At 39.6% G+C, this 17,463-nt stretch overlaps 1 protein-coding gene across 1 annotated transcript in view; it reads left to right on the top strand.

The window, feature by feature from the left end:
• The window catches only part of SLC9D1 (solute carrier family 9 member D1), a 31,733-nt gene extending 18,404 nt beyond the window's left edge, over nucleotides 1–13,329 (top strand). The window contains exons 9-13 of the mRNA XM_075590628.1: nucleotides 4,373–4,568; nucleotides 5,671–5,821; nucleotides 8,307–8,386; nucleotides 9,674–9,823; nucleotides 13,072–13,329. Coding sequence (XP_075446743.1) covers nucleotides 4,373–4,568; nucleotides 5,671–5,821; nucleotides 8,307–8,386; nucleotides 9,674–9,823; nucleotides 13,072–13,185 — 691 coding nt within the window. The 3' untranslated portion in view covers nucleotides 13,186–13,329. The remainder of the gene's footprint in view (nucleotides 1–4,372; nucleotides 4,569–5,670; nucleotides 5,822–8,306; nucleotides 8,387–9,673; nucleotides 9,824–13,071) is intronic.
• Nucleotides 13,330–17,463: the final 4,134 nt, after the last annotated feature.

Raw genomic sequence — 17,463 nt, 5'->3', positions numbered from 1 at the left:
CCAAATTCTTCTTACATATTTTTTTTTTTTTTAATTATGTTTAGGGTGGATCCCTGTTTTATTTCTATGTACAGGTATCCCTCGATATAGACGACTAACACTCCCCCCCTCTCCCCTTTCAGATTATGGCCTTGAGGGGTTAACTGTGTGGGCCCATACATAGTAATGCCCCTTCCAAATCACATGGTGCTGTGACTAAGCAGAATCATAGCCCCACCCTCTTCTGCCTGGTGATACTGATGTCATGGCAGGATATTTATAGGAGGGAGAGGGTTCTAGGTAGGGTTCCAGGAGGCTGAAGTGGAGGGATCTCACTGCGTAGTGTATATAGGCTTATACTGTAGATATGTCTAAAAAACAATGAAATGGAATCCTTACCATATACTAGTTACAGTGCCCTGTTTAGATAACGTTCACTACTCTAAAGATTCCCAGAGAGGCAGCCTATGCCCAGAGGGGACTCCCCAACCTGCAACCCTAAGGCATAGTGGGACCGGCCCCATAGCTGAGTCTCACCCAGAAGGCCACATGATTGCATTCTGTACCCGAGACGTGTATACCGATCACAGATAGTCATATAAGGCCCGAAGGAGATGGAGCACTATTGATGCTATAAATTAGAGTGATCCTTTAGGTAACAGAGTTAGTCTCGGCACCTTCCTAGCGGGCAGGGAGAGGGAGCAGCTAGGGAAGAGGATTACCGTATAAATGACTTTATCGTTGTTTAATAAAGAAACTATTTATATGAATAAAGTTCCTGGCGCCCATTATTGCAATACCAACGCCCATCCTGCACAAATCCAGCACCCTGATAACCTAATCAACACTGAGCAAGTCAAGAGACATTTGATGTGAGCTCCCTAGGAGCCGGGCAGGGAGGGTAACATACGGAACAGATACGTTCCTGAAAAGTTGTCCATGAAGCGAAATTTTCAGATATCGAAACCCTATTTTCCCATTAACTTCCATTATATAACTGGAGAAGCGTTCCTACGGAACAAAATTCGCCCCAAGACATACTGTATTTCCTCGATTGTAAGACGCACCATCGATTTTGTATTTACAATCGAGGAAAATTACTTTTTCACTTAACATGATTCAGGAGAGGTCCCATGTCAGCGGAGGATGAAGCGGGCGGCGGACGCAGGAGAGGACCCACGTCTGCAGATGGTTGAAGATGGACAACGGACGGGAGTGCGGCAGGACAGGTCCCAAGTCTGCTGAATGAAGATAAAAAGACAGCGGGCGTGTGGTAGCAAGAGATCATAATAGCAGGAGAGCTGAGCAGGAGCAGAGCAGCCTAGGGGAACGGCCTGGGACGTGCACACTGTACACCGGAAGTTGACTGGTGTCTGACTTCCGGTTACAGTGTGTATCTCCCAAGCTGTTCCCCTATGCCGCTCTGCTCCTGCTCAGCTCTCCTGCTGCCAACGGCCATCCGCTGTTTTCTTATCTTCATTCACCTGCAGACTTGGGACATGTCCTGCCACACTTCCGCCACCTGCCTCATCCTCTGCTGACATGGGACCTCTCCTGAAACATGGAGAGGGGGTTAGTACTGTAGACACTATTTTTTTTTTTTTTTTTTTAAAACATCGATTCTAAGACGCACCCCGATTTCAGACATGTAAAAATCGGATAAAAGGTGCGTCTTAGAATTGAGGAAATAGGGTAATAAAATCACACCTAAGCATGCTGCAAAATTTATTGGGAAATCAATAAGTGTATGATAAATTAATAATTGTCAAAATAAAAAGCATGGGGAAACCAGCTCAGTATGAAAAGCGCGCACAAACTAGTAAGGCTGAGGCCCCGCTACCTCAGTCAGCGCGCGCACTGCGGCGGCGCGTGGAGAGGCACTTCAGGCTGATTGTGGTCCATAGGGAGCATTTTTGCGTGCGGGGGGAGTGGCCAAAACGGGTCGGGCGGCCATGTCTCTGCAGCCCCCCGCACCCGGTCTCTGCAGCTCCCCGCAGACTCAGACACCCCCTCCCCCTCTCCCATGCGCCCCGTCTCCCATCAGCAAACACGGGGAAATGGAGAGCGGGGGGGTGGTGGGGGGGCATTACGCCATGTATTGGGTGATGTATGCATGGGGACGAGAGCCATGCACGGCTGCCTCACAGACTTCCCTCCCCCTCGCTCCTTTCCCTTCCCCTCGCTCCTTTCCCTCCCCCTCGCTCCTTTCCCTCCCCCTCGCTCCTTTCCCTCCCCCTCGCTCCTTTCCCTCCCCCTCGCTCCTTTCCCTCCCCCTCGCTCCTTTCCCTCCCCCTCGCTCCTTTCCCTCCCCCTCGCTCCTTTCCCTCCCCCTCGCTCCTTTCCCTCCCCCTCGCTCCTTTCCCTCCCCCTCGCTCCTTTCCCTCCCCCTCGCTCCTTTCCCTCCCCCTCGCTCCTTTCCCTCCCCCTCGCTCCTTTCCCTCCCCCTCGCTCCTTTCCCTCCCCCTCGCTCCTTCGCTCACTGGCTGACTGCTGCACCACGTGACGCGTCGGCGCTTCTGACCACCAGAAGCTTGCAGCATCGGCCGGCTGACACGTCACAGCACGCAGTCAGCCAAGTCGGAAGCAGCCAACGGGGACCTCCAGACTGGAGGAAAGGGCCTGGTAGCTCGCGGATGTGCGCGCCGCTGACCGCAGCGGGTCCTTAGCCTTAGAGCAGTGTGAACTGCACTAGGACAAATGACAGACCATGCATTGTACGATTCTTCTCTTTCCACCTCCTCCCCACCTAATGTATAGTTTAGAGATTCTACATTTTGTAAATGTGAGTTTAGCATTCTGTATATCTAATTTCTCCCCTAACTTATACATTTCATAGTAGCGAAATTGCGTATATCGATGGATGCCTGTATGTCATTACTGGACAGCAGCTGGTCTTGTCCTGTATGTGTTGGTGTTTGCAACACTCTGCCTTCGGGTACAGCATTGCCATTTGTTAAGCTATTACACAAAACTAATGTAGACACAAGGCCTTTCACAAGTCTTTTGTCATGAGCTAATCTCTTGCTGGTAGATCATTGATATAAGTTCCTGAATTGTTCTCATGCTAAAACCAACTTTAAAACTCCAATTGTAATACCGCATTTCCACCAATATACGACATTGCCATGTCAGAGGCTAATATAAAGCGTTTACAGGTCTTTAAAGATGGTAACGTTTCCAGCTCCATTTCGACATTCATTAAGAGAAGTCACTCCACAATCAGTGCTTAATGACTAGTTCTAAACGTACAATTCACTCAAATTCCATTACATTGCAAATGAAAATTTTATTATAAACTTGCTGCATCAGGTTTATAACATTTTGCAGTGACATCCCCTCTTAACCGATAATAAAGTATTCTAAAAAAGTGACGCGGACCCGGTGTGTTCAGAGTAGAAATCGTTTGAGCACAGTATCTGTATGAGTAAAATAGCAGTGTTGTCCTTTGTGTGCAGAGCAAAACAATCGAGGACTCTTCCCTGGTCATCACAAAGGGAATGGTATTCATGGTGTTATACTTTTTTCAGACTGCAGTAAAGTCTCTCTTCTTACCCAGAATCCTTTTAGGGAAAGTCCAGGGGTTTCAGGTCCTACAAATATATTTATATATATATATATATATTTATATATATATATTTATAATTATAATTATATTTATAAATATATTTGTTATTATAATTATTATTATTATTATTATCATTATTATTATGTTTTACCTTGTATGAATTGGGAGTTGAACCGTGGCATTCAAAGTTTTGGGGACCCCATATTGCAAAGTTATTTTTGTTTTTACTCTTACCAGTACTTGCAAGGAAAAGCAAAAATGGCTACAGGATTACCCATTTGGAAGCTGCAATGTCACAGGCTTATATTGACCACCAGAGTTAGACTGACTGGCCATTATTTGAGCAAAATATGATGAGATTAAAGGTGAAACTCACCAAGGTTCGATGAGGGATACCGGAACTCGATCTCTCGCTTTCCAAGTCTGTGGCAACCAAAACGGGTTTGAGCTGAAAGGCTTATTGAATCCTGGCCAAAATCCCTTAGGCTGCGTCCATAGTAGGATGCGCTAGCTTCCGTGCTTGTTTATATTGCAAAGCGCCGCGCTCCCTGTAGCGCATGCTCTCCCTGTAACTACATTGCTGTTCTAGTGTGTTATGGTGTGAGCTACGTAGTCGCGCCAAATCCTGCACTATAGACGCGGCCTTCGGTGAATATCAACAGGTTGAAAGAATACAATACATGAACTACTAAACAAGTTGTCTCTTGCTGTGCTTTATCTTTTCAAACTGATTTATTTGCCGTTGCTTTCATGTTGTGTTATTTATTTCTTTTTTTAAATATAAACTGAATTAAAATGCATAATTAAAATTCTATCTTTTTTTGTTAGTGTGGTCATGGAAGTCTTTAGAATATTGGCACTGATTGGACAAATTCTCTTCTCATTGCTTGCTGCTTTTCTCATCTGTCTTGTTATAAAGACATATCTCATTGGGCCGTATTACCGCAAGCTACATTACGAGAGCAAAGGGAATAAAGAAATTCTTGTCATGGGAATATCCGCGTTCATCTTCCTTATGCTAACGGTAATTTTGTCTCGTTTCAAGCAATTCGGGTCATTCTGTTCACAACATGATGTTGCTTTGACATTCTTTCCATGAATCATCTGAAATTTGAATCAATCCAATATTGTTCTTGACAAATGGAGAAATGTTTCCGAGCTGAGTAACACATTATGTTCTATGTTACAAAGATTAAAATATTGGGTTTAAAGTTTTAAATCGTCTGTAATTGTAAAATTGCATTTTCTTCCTTACGGAGTAAAATGTTTACATTGTAGGAGTGACAAATAATTAACATACCGAGCCTGCAAAACGTCTGTGGTTTATAATGATCTAGTTATGGAAGCATGCTGCTTAACGGCTTCACACCAGATTGAGGTACACCCATAAATTCAGCAGCAGGCATGCATTGACTAAAGTGGTTTACAGCTTCTGCTGAGTAAAAGCGTGTGAGAAGGGTGGTGGTTTTTTTTGTTTTTTTTTTTTGCAGAAATTGGTTAGTCAATTGCTGATCTAAATATTATCAAGTCAACTAAATATATATTTTGTATGTTATTTGAGGATAAATATTTCCATGAATCGGTTCATGAAAAAAATGCTCTGTGCATTGCAAAATGTGAAAGTTTTTAGTAATGAATCTTTCATTTGAATGTTTGTTTATTCTTTTAATTGGGGAAAATGTGCAATACTGTATGTATATATTTCTGTTTTTTTTTTTTTTTTTTTTATTGTTTACAAGCATTAAGCTATAACATTACAATACAGGAAAAACCATAAGATACACAGAAACACACGTTTACACAATTATTTTTATTATTGATCATTATAATTTCAATACAGCTTTCTATGGTGCATCTATAAACAAAAAGACAAGTTGAAGATGAGAACATTGTATTCAAATTATCATTCCACATTTTAGTCTGACCTTTTGGGTTCCAAACAAATGTCGAGTCTCCCCTCCTTTCCCTGTGAGGAAATAAGGGGAAATAACATACTGCACAGGTAAAAATGAGCTGAGCAAATGGTTTCTCTTCACATCAAAGCATGACTGTGCTAATACTAATGCACCATTTCTAAATGACACACAGCAGTGAGGTGCTACCATATTTTCTTTGTTCCCTAATAGGTCACAGAGCTATTGGATGTTTCGATGGAGCTGGGCTGCTTCTTGGCTGGAGCTTTGATCTCTTCACAAGGGCACATGGTCACTGAAGAAATTATGTCTTGTATTGAACCAATAAGAGATTTCCTGGCTATCATTTTCTTTGCATCTATAGGTAACAATTCTTATACATTTCTAAAAATCTGCGCACTATGCATTCCTGTTACCTAGATCATATAATCCAATTTGGATTAAGTGAAGCACTTGGCTAGGAATGGGGCATTTAAACCATCAGTTTTGCAGGGATCCAAACTGATTTACTAACAGTGGCATGCGCATTAGGTTTAAAACAAAATGATTGCCCGGTAAAACATTTTTTAAAAAACGAAGAAAAAAAATCAGTGAAGAGGCTCATAACACAACACTGCCATTAGTTTGCTGTGCTTCTACGTGGGACTGCACCTTAAAGGTGTATTCGCTGCTATTTTGTCATTGATGGAGGAAGGATTTTGTTGTATCTACCGCTTGGCTTTATGAACCATATTTTTATTGACGCACAGCCACGTACTGTATGTTATGTTATTTATTTCTTTTCCGTTAACACAGAAATTCCCCTTCACGAATCCACCTTTAGTTACAGGATTGGAACCTTGGGGTTCCTCTGTAGTTGAACCGTGCGATTTCGGCTCCAGGTGCCTTTAGGTACTTACCAGTGAATCTTGCAGTTAATTTCTAGGTCCCCAGAGCACAGTCGAGCTCTGAGGACCTCCTGCTTCCCATACTGTAAAAGAAAACTGGTGGTATATAAAGGGTGATTGCTGCTTTAAGACCTGATATTTGTTCTGGTATCGGCAGAGGAAGTTGGTTAGATAGCTAGGAATGCAGATGCAGTTAAGGTGTGGAGGAGGTGGAAATCTGGCCCACAGTACTTCACATTCTTTGCGCTACTTGTAAATCCCTTTTATACAAATCATTACATTGGGAGTGTGCAAAGCACGTGTGGGCATATCAGGATTGCTCTTCTAGTAATTTTGCATTGTTCCTGGTCTTCATTAACAAAAAATGTAGTTTTAAACTTTGCTTATGTAATACAGCTCTTATGACATTGGCTTCAATTGATTTTCCTAGGAAACATAGTTAATGTATACGTCAAGAGCCACTCTAAAACAATGTATTCTAGTACAACCTACTACGGTGGCATTGAAATAAGAAAGTTATGTACATAGATGTGGGCAGGAAAATATATTATTGCTAGCTGTATGCCGCATAACATACGCCAATCTTGCAGATCTTTAAACATTAATTAAACAACTCTTTGTTTTCACCCCTCCTGGTAATACCTTGCTGTCTCTTGGCCCCTCTCCCCCACCTTGCGCTCTCCGCCATCATGCCCTGCTCGCCTGCACTCCTCCCCTTTCTTTGCACTCCCTGCCTTACGGTCTGCTCCTCTGTGCACACTACACTTCCTTGTTCTCCTCTCATTGCTGTCTCAACCCCCCTCTCTTTACACTCTCTCCTGCCCCATATGCACACTACTCTCCATTTCCCCCAACTCATCATCAATCAGTCTCCTTCTCCTCCTTGCTGTCTATCTCCTCCCCTTCATGCCCTCTTCTTTGCACTCTCTCCTCGACCTTCATGCCCTCTTCTTTGCACACTCTCCTCCCCTTCACGCTCTCTTCTTTGCACTCCATGCCTGACTCTGCTCCTCTGTGCAACAAAGGTCAAAAATAACCAATACTACATCCAATACGACAAAAAACATATAGTTAAATACTTGGCTGTTTGTCATCGCATAAGTAATGGTCAGTTGGTTAAATCCTTTGGCCAAAGCGTTATAAGCCTGCAGCCACGTCACGGCAGAACCACTATGCAGATTCTAACACTACCAGTGAGTATTCTCATTTACCTCTACAGTGGAGGGAGAAATGTGTCAATAGACCAGTCTTGCCCAGGTACATAGAAAAACCTGCTGCTTAAAAAGTGGGGAGGAGTGAGCTTAAACCCAGTGCACACTGCACCCCCTCCTCTCGTCTGTGTGACAAGTCTGGGTGCTGTATCTGGCACGCTGTATATCTGACACATAAGCATTATAGTTTTATAGCCATAATTTACAAAACCTATGGTTTCCATCCACCTCTATAAACACTATTTTCTTATTTCAATAAAACCCTAGTAGTTTGTAAGAGAATCATTGTTTTAGAAAGTGATGCTTTGTATGTACATTAAATCCATTTCTTAAATTGAATATTCAATAAATACTCTACTAATTGTTAGTTTTATGTAACAAATAAGTAGCATTTGCGTGTGAGATACTCAACAGCCTGCAAATACCACCTTCAGTGACATTGCAATTCGTAAAAAAAAATATATATATATATATATATATATTGGTTCCCTTATCAGTTACGAAGAGCCTCTTTTGCAAATGTACTATTATATCCTCGTTAGAAGCCTTTTTCATCTCTCTGATAACCTACATAAATCATCTAGCAGTTTACAGTCTAGAAGTAATGCATAGATGCACTCTATTCTTAGTCCATTCACTCTGGTTAGAAAGCACACAGGCAATAGTCTGCTTGAATACATTATTCTGGAATTATAGATGTAGGTTGCAATGTGTTTATTTTTAACATTACCTTTTCTTTCCCCACTCTCAGGGCTTCATGTATTTCCAACTTTTGTAATTTATGAAATTACAATCCTTTTGTTCCTGACATTGTCGGTGGTAATAATGAAGGTAATTTATTATTATTTTTTTAATGTCTAAATAATATTGTTATATTTAGACTGGACATTGGAGTATTATATTAGTGGACAACAAAACAATTTGTTTAGTAATAAACCTTTTGTTTTTATAGACTACAATATTTTACTAAAGGGAGCATTCTGAAACACATGATGTGTTTTTGCTAAACGTCTTGATTTATTCTGTCATTTTATGGTTAACACGTGGGGAAAAAAACTTTTCAGTATTTTATTTTTTATTAACTCTAGAAGATCTTATACAAATGTAATCAGTAGAAAGAAAAAGACCCCTTCCTAAGTGAGATAATGGCAGCAACCTTATACTTTCCCAAATAAAACCAATGTAAGGTCTTACATTACAAAATAATATTAAGCGTTTATTAATTGTGCAGAAACAAAAACGCCATTAAAACCTATACAGGCATACCCCGGTTTAAGTACACTCACTTTAAGTACACTCGCGAGTAAGTACATCTCGCTCAATAAGCAAACGGCAGCTCACACATGCGCCAGTCAGCATGTCCTGAACAGCAATACCGGCTCCCTACCTGTACCGAAGCTGTGCGCAAGCGGGGAGACTATAGAGCCTGTTACAAATGCCTTATTTACATCAGTTACGCACTTATATGACGATTGCAGTACATTACATGCATCGATAAGTGGGGAAAGGTAGTGCTTCACTTTAAGTACATTTTCGCTTTACATACATGCTCCGGTCCCATTGCGTACGTTAATACGGGGTATGCCTGTAGCTAATAGCGCTTGCTGATGATTTCAAATTTAGGGTCTGGGATAATTCCCTGTTACCCTTACTTCAGTGATTCAATGCTCCAGAAAGCCAGTATGAATATAACCCTCTGTTAGGGTCAAGGATATACATCCCTTAATACTGAGTAGACAAAATGCTGCAAGGTTCTTAAGTGCCGTGTGGTGGTGTGTGTACATATGTTCTGTTTACTACTGTACACTGGAACCAGGTCAAAATCAAGTGAGCACGAAGGAGAGGTCACGTGATTGCTAGTGCCAGTTGGTCTGTGGCCACAGGTGGCTGGACCCTCAAGCACGACCATGTTTTCTGGCTCGGAGCACTTCCATTTTTATTTTAGCTATTTTTACTGTTTCCCTAAAAACCATTTCGAAACATTTGGGAGAAGGCAGTATTAGAAGTATTTTAAAAAAAAAAAAAATTTGAGCATGCACTATCTCCAAATTGTTATTTTCTGGGTGTAGATTTTTCTGAATGTTGAACTGATCTTTACCATGTTTCTTCCCCCCCCAGTTTGTTTTGGCAGTTCTTGTACTGTCTTTGATTCTCCCAAAAAGCAGCCAGTACATCAAATGGATTGTCTCTGCAGGCCTGGCCCAAGTAAGCGAGTTCTCATTTGTTCTGGGAAGCAGAGCGCGTCGATCAGGAATCATTTCTCGGGAGGTGAGCATTTCCTTCTAACCACCAAACCTATGTGCTATACTGCAGCATGTGCATATTTCTTGTTTTTATATTTGTGATGAAAGAGCTTGAGTACATAAGGATAAAAAAAAAAAAGCATCCTCTGATTTCGCTTTCTGTTAGCTGCTAATGTGAGGCTGACCCTACGATGTCAAATTTCTCGGGCGTCAGGGGCTGTTAATACTGCGATGTAAAGAAAAGCCAAGCGGCTTCTTCAGGTCGTCCAAGTTTATACATTCAAGAGCAACCCTTTTACCATTTCACCAGTACTTCTTTCTATGTGGAGATTCACTTCTCTGCCAGTGCCCTTTAGTTCACTAGAATATGTATGCAAATGCTAAAAAAGAAACTGCACTAATGTTTTATGCATAACTAATAATATAAGCATATGATAAGAGTGTCTCCATTGTATATGGTTTGAGAAGGTCACCTACTGAATTAATTGGGCATTGCAATTTGAGTGACATTAATTATTGTTACTACACCGTGCTCTCTTTACTGATTTTTCTTAAGCATATCTCCTTGAAGATTGGTTCAGTGTACTTTTTGAAAACTTTACAAGGAATATGGCTCTCAAAATAAAAATGCATAGTTTGAGCTGTCACCAAGAGCGTATTTCCACCCCAAAGCAAGTACGAAACCAAATCAATTTATTTAGTAATTTTAAAAATAAAATTAAAACCATGTCCACTCACAAGTAACCTATAGTAAATCACACAAGCTGTGCTTGCCAGAATGCTGCCATGTTTCAATATTCTGAACGACCCACCACATGATTTCTCAAAACACAGGCCAAGACAGACCAAAAGTTCCTGATGTGTTTGTGTGCGGGGATCAGTGCCGGCCAGTCCTTTTTATTTATACAGGATATACATCTATATCTATATCATCACGAGTGAGCAAGGCCTATAACATTTTTCCCATTAGTTTATGCAAAAAGTTTTGAGAGGAAAAACAGAGCCCCTAAGACAAAACCGCTATATGGACCCAATATACACAGACTCTTATTGATGTGCAATACAGTTGCATTTTTGTGCTTTTGCATATTAAATGTTCAAGAATACAAAGGTGCAATTTTATATCCATTTCCAATCCAGTAGATCAGGGGTGCGCAAACTGGGGGGCGCGAGTTTATCTGCGGGAGCCTCAGGTTTTAGAGCCCCGCGCGCTTCCCGAAGGCATTTAAATTAAATGACGGGGAAGTGGCGAAGGCCTCTGTAATCTGCACTTACCTTGGTTCAGACGGCTGCTGGAGATGCGTCGCCATGGCAATGCGGCGTCATATGACGCTACCATGTCATGACGCCCAGAATGTCTGAACCAAGGTGGCAGGGGGGGGGCGCAGGAGAAAAAGATTGCACTCCCCTGCAGTGTATCAATAAATCAACTTCACTGAAAGTGAAATGCAACAATGTATAATACTTTATTTTTTTATTTATTTGTAATGATTTACCCGGGAAGTAATACATTAAGAGTTACCTCTCATTTTCAAGTATGTCCTGGACACAGAGTTGTAACAATATGTGGTTACATTAAAAGAACAGGGTTATACAGTCAATTCACAGACATTTCATGGACAGATTTTGGAAAATTGGGTACAGGGGATAACAGGGCTGGTGAGTTTCAGATTGAAAAAGAGCAGCTTTAACATCACCAAACCGTTAAATACTGAAGTGCCATGTGATTTGAATGTATTTATTTATTACATATAAACCTCAGTAAATAAACTAATCTGAATTATTGGTAGGGGAAAGAATAACAAAAAATCCCCTTTTGTGTTTGAACATAAAACAATTTTCAACTACAATTCATTCTCCATTATATTTTATTTTTTACGTTGGCTTTCTCAAGTCACTAGCCGATTTTTTTCACTTCGAACATTTTTCAAGAATGGTTTGAATCATACATTTCTCCAATATTTAGTTGGTGTTTATATATGGTGCACATTTCTATAAAGTTAGTGACTAAAACACGGAAAACCAAACTCATTCTCGTCTGTTTTATTGTTCTACAATTTCTTCTTTTATTAGATCCACCTTTTTAATAAAGCTTTTATCTCTATTTAATGCTGGACCTAAAAGTTTCTACTCACGTTCTAAAAATGTTGTTCATTAATCTCCACATTGGGTCTCATACAGTACATCTGACTCTGACAGGTTTATTTGTAATCTTTGGAACTGTCTGACTTATATTTTGTCCAACCATCTATTATGATGGTTACTACTATACAAGGATAGATACATTGCAATTGATAGTGTGCATAGTAAAGTGTTTTACTACATATGACAAGGTCCTCACATCCAACTCCAGATCCAAAGTAGTGATCTGTTAAGGACAGGGGTTGTATAGAAAGTTGAATTGAAATAAAAAAAAAAAAATGTTACCATTACCTGATCAACTCTCCTAATTACAAATACATAATCTATGTACTGTTTCCATAGAACAATGTGTTGGGAAAACGTACTTGAAGCATTAATAAATAGATGTTCTCCATTTTCCATGAAAAGATTCTCCAGACTAAGTGCATATTTAGTGTTCTAGAATTAATTTGATACATATTAAGATTAAATCAATAGTCTACTTTTTAAAACACGTCTAATTTTTTTTTTACAGCTGTAATACTATCTCGGTGTTGAATTTAAGTATATAAAAATTGTACAATTCAGTACATATTAAAAAATATGGATCTAGACTGCTGTGTGCTGGTATTGTTATTATTTTTTTTTTTTCATTAATTAATTAAAGCTCTCCTATTTTTTAACCCCCTTTGTTGCTAAAGATTTTTTAGGCACATTTACTAAACTGTGCTATGCCATATAACACCTTCCAGCGCCGCAAGACACCTTATGACCCATACAAGTGAATGGGGCTGCAAGAGGTCTTCCAGCTTTGGAAAAAGTGTATTAAGGGTTGGTGAGTAAGCCCCTTTTTACTGTATAAGCATCAGTGGAGTGTTAAAACGAGGAACATTAAAATACAAAGTGTCCTTGTGTTGTGAAATATTGTTATGCAACAGTGGTGGTACAGACTACATTAAGGGAATTCTAAAATGCTTGAGATAAACAAAAGGCTACCCTAAAGAAATGATCATATAGGGTCTGAGCTTTTATAACAGATGGGTAAATGAGCAGACTGCAGACAGTGTGCACACAGGCTTGGTTCAAATTGACCATGAGTCTGTTTCTATGGTTTGTGTTCTTTTGTTTTATGATTGTTTCATCTCATTTCAGGTATACCTCCTTATTCTGAGTGTGACTACATTAAGCCTCCTGCTTGCACCGGCACTGTGGAGAGCAGCCATCACCAAATTTGTCCCAAGATCAGAGAAACGGTTAAGCACTTAAGAGAATCCGAGGTTGATGGCCGCATTGTAATGCAAGACTCTGGTGTTTCTCTAAACATGCACTTGATTGGAACCATTCATCCCTTTGCTGCGAGAGGGATTTGCAAAGCAAGCTGGTTGGGAGTCATGCTTTGGAACATCAATGGAAAAGGGTTTCATGATTTTCAATCTAGGCCATGGTCCTTAATACCAGATTTGTTGTTTCCTGTGCAAAATATTACATCCTAGGGATAGCCTTGAATATTTATCCTCAATGTGCCTTTTAACTACATGTCTTTGGGATTATTTGCTATTAATGTAATCTTGAAGTATTTTTTTTTAACTACACTAAATATGTACTGTTGCCAGTATTACGTGGTCAGAATGCAAGTAATTGAATCATGTAACTGGTTATTTTTCAGGAGTAAGTATTCTGCATATCATTCTCAAAAACCTTTCCAGTGAAGGTTAAGCCCACAGAACTTTTTTTTCTGATAAGGCTGCTTTAGATTTCATTCTTTAGGCACGGAATGACTATCCTTCGAGGTGAAAGGCAGCCATCCAAATTGTTTGCTATAACTTTTAATTCTGTCATGTATGTATTTGAGATTGTTTTAATTCATTTATACGAAGGAAATTTACATACTGTATGTTGCTGTTCCTCCTAAATGTTATGTTTTCGTAGAAGGTTGTCCCTTGTTTTGTGGCTAACTGCCTGGCTGAGGGAAGGAACTGGATATGGCCATCTTGTACCTTTTTCACAGGTAATCTTTTTAAGGAGAGCTAAGGAATCATCATTTGTAAATTCTGTACTGTACCTTGCATTAGTTCCAATGTCATTGAGCACAAAGCATAAATAGTTTTTTGTAGAGGATGTAACTTTTTGTTGCACAAAACAGTACAAGTACTGCTGATTTATATTTTACTGACTGTTAACGTATTCCAGTTTATTCATGGAGACCAAAAGGAATAACAGAACTGTTTTAAAAGGGAATTAAGTTATGCGAATGAAAGCTGCTACTTGTCACCCTGTCAAACCCAGAGGGGAGAGAAACTTCACAAAGTGCTTCTGACATTGGATGGGGTAAATGAGACCAGGGTTTGGGTATTATTTTTCTGAAATAAGTATCTGCACAATATTTTTTAACTTGCACAGTAGTTGGCCTCAGTATTTTGCTACACGAGTCTACTGTGTGTGATTGTTTGAACAATGACGTACAGTTCATATAGAATTGTAACCAGAAGTCTGATTGTTCATTGCTTGGCATCAGTGGAATGACATAGTAGAAATGCAATATTGCTTTATCCGATGTGGAATTAAATGGGGTGTGGGAGCAGAAAAATAAAGACCAATCTTTTAGCTGTGATGTGTTTCTCCATTTTATGAATTTGCTTGTATCATAAAAATAACGCTTTTTATTTAAACACCAAAAGGGGGGGAGGGGATAGGGAGTGATCACAAAATCATACTAATTGAGTTGATGATTAAATAGAAAAATGAATATAAATCGATAATCATAAAGTGGGTGCAAACTGTAAACTGAAAAGTGAATCGGCAAAAATAAGGAGTACAAGATGATTGGACTCCGAAGACAATTCACTTAATTGCACACCACTAATTAAAATATAACTTTTAATGAATTACTTAAAACATATTACCGAGTGTGTGTATATAACGACAATAAAAATAAATTAAATCAAAGTACAATAGCACCAGAGTCACCTTATAAATAAAGATGAAAAACCTCCTACTAAATATTAATAGTAGGGTAAAAGGGACTAATGGTGCAATCAGCCAGAGTGAACCCCCACTGGATCAGCTTGTAGCACAGATGATAAATAAATAGTGTTGGCAGTGAGGATAGGAGTAAAAGATAAATTCATAAATTAAAGCGCCACCTAGTAATGTGTGCTGCTCAGACCACACTAATAAATCATAAGTAAAGAATACAGGGTGTAGGTTTCATGGGTGCAGCCACAATTAACTAACACCTAATGCAGCAAATGTGCAGATGTAATATATTCGCAGCACATATGCTGCAGGAGGCACATAGATAACCAAGTGGAGAGCTTAATAATACCCTCACTGCCTAACAAACACTATAACCAATAGCGTATTGACATACGGAATCTACAAGCTTAAACCATTGACTGAAAGCACTGTACTAAAACAGCTCCAAGTAGGCGACTGACAACATTGCGTGCCCAACGCATGTTTCCCTCCAGCTATGGAGCTTCGTCAGGGACAAATTTTGCAAGGAAGGGTAAGCAGAGCGTATTTATACCCTCCTGTGTCCATAGAGACGTAATTGACGCGAGCCGCCATTGCGCATGCGTAGAAAATGCGTATGCGAAACCAAATAAGTACATTAAATTATACAAATGGTTGTCAACTATATGGGCGCCTATGTGGGTACCTTAAGAAGCTGCTAAAAGAGACTCACAAATCGGGATATGTTGTCTAGTGACGGCCAAACGGCTCGTATCATACAGGTTCGCTATTGCGCATGCGCAGGAAAATAGAAAATTAAATGGTGGAGTTCCCTCCGTCCATATGATATGCGCATACGCACACAAAGGACAGAACACCCAAAGCGCAGATGTGAGCTGATAGTCTCAAACTACTCACACAGTTGCAATACGCTTATGTGAAGTAACATAGCAGCTATACCCAAGGTGACATCATAGAAGAGATGGGCAAACGCCTAACCTTAACTTAAAAGACAAGTTATACATCCAATGTACATATTTGGCACCCTTAATAAAGAATGCAATGTGTCAAGATATACAGTGAAAATATATTAATAAATATGAAATTAAATATATACATGCAGAGCCTGTGTCATATTGTAAAGCAGGTGTATTGCAATAAGTTGCATGCATATAATGGTTACACACATTAAATAAACCCAGACGGGGTTTATAACACTAGTAATATAGTTACTAGTTAGAATATATTTAAACCAATAATTAAATCATTATAATGTAAATCAATACCAAGGATGAGTTACCCACATAGTGGACAATGGAGTCTCCCAGACTGATCAGAGACAGTTATCATGATAAAATAAGATCGGGTACATCCAGACCGAAATGCAGTCAGTAGGGTTTTGTGGGAGATTAAATGAAAGCAATAAGTTCAAATGAACTATATGGGCGCCTTCCATTTGTAGAATTTAATGTACTTATTTGGCTTTGCATGCGCATTTTCTGCGCATGCGCAATGGTGGTTCGCGTCAATTACGTCTATGGAGACAGGAGGGTATAAATACGCTCCGCTTATCCTTCCTTGCAAAATTTGTCCCTGACGAAGCTCCATAGCTGGAGGGAAACGTGCGTTGGGCACGCAATGTTGTTGTCAGTCGCCTACTTGGAGCTGTTTTAATACAGTGCTTTCAGTCAATGGTTTAAGCTTGTAGATTCCGTATGTCAATACGCTATTGGTTATAGTGTTTGTTAGGCAGTGAGGGTATTATTAAGCTCTCCACTTAGTTATCTATGTGCCTCCTGCAGCATATGTGCTGCGAATATATTACATCTGCACATTTGCTGCATTAGGAGTGTTAGTTAATTGTGGCTGCACCCATGAAACCTACACCCTGTATTCTTTACTTATGATTTATTAGTGTGGTCTGAGCAGCACACATTACTAGGTGGCGCTTTAATTTATGAATTTATCTTTTACTCCTATCCTCACTGCCAACACGATTTATTTATCATCTGTGCTACAAGCTGATCCAGTGGGGGTTCACTCTGGCTGATTGCACCATTAGTCCCTTTTACCCTACTATTAATATTTAGTAGGAGGTTTTTCATCTTTATTTATAAGGTGACTCTGGTGGTATTTTACTTTGATTTAATTTCTTTTTATTGTTATATACACACTGGTAATATATGTTTTAAGTCATTCATTAAAAGTTATATTTTAATTAGTGGTGTGCAATTAAGTGAATTTTCTTCGGAGTCCAATCATCTTGTACTCCTTATTTTTGCTTATTTAAACACCTGCTCAATTGCACCAAAATGTGTTGAGGGATGGCAAATGCATGTTTTTCTTTGGTACACACAATAATGTCTCATGCATTCAGTCATTGTACTATAACCGCAATCTGATCACTAGAATGTATTCTTATTTTTTTAATACTTTGTGTACCCCGGTGTCAAAGCACTATTTAAAAATGATATTTTCAATCAAGTGCATTGTGTAGGAATATATATGAGCATACAAGAAAAATGCGTGCAATGTTACGGTTAGCTGTCACTTGGTTAAATGGACCAGGAAACTTATGTTTCACTGATC

Source organism: Ascaphus truei, chromosome 3 (genome assembly GCF_040206685.1).
Source record: "Ascaphus truei isolate aAscTru1 chromosome 3, aAscTru1.hap1, whole genome shotgun sequence".
Classification (NCBI taxonomy): Eukaryota; Metazoa; Chordata; class Amphibia; order Anura; family Ascaphidae; genus Ascaphus; species Ascaphus truei.
The sequence above is the reverse complement of the archived record's forward strand: the minus strand, read 5'-3'. Positions and strand labels throughout refer to the sequence as shown.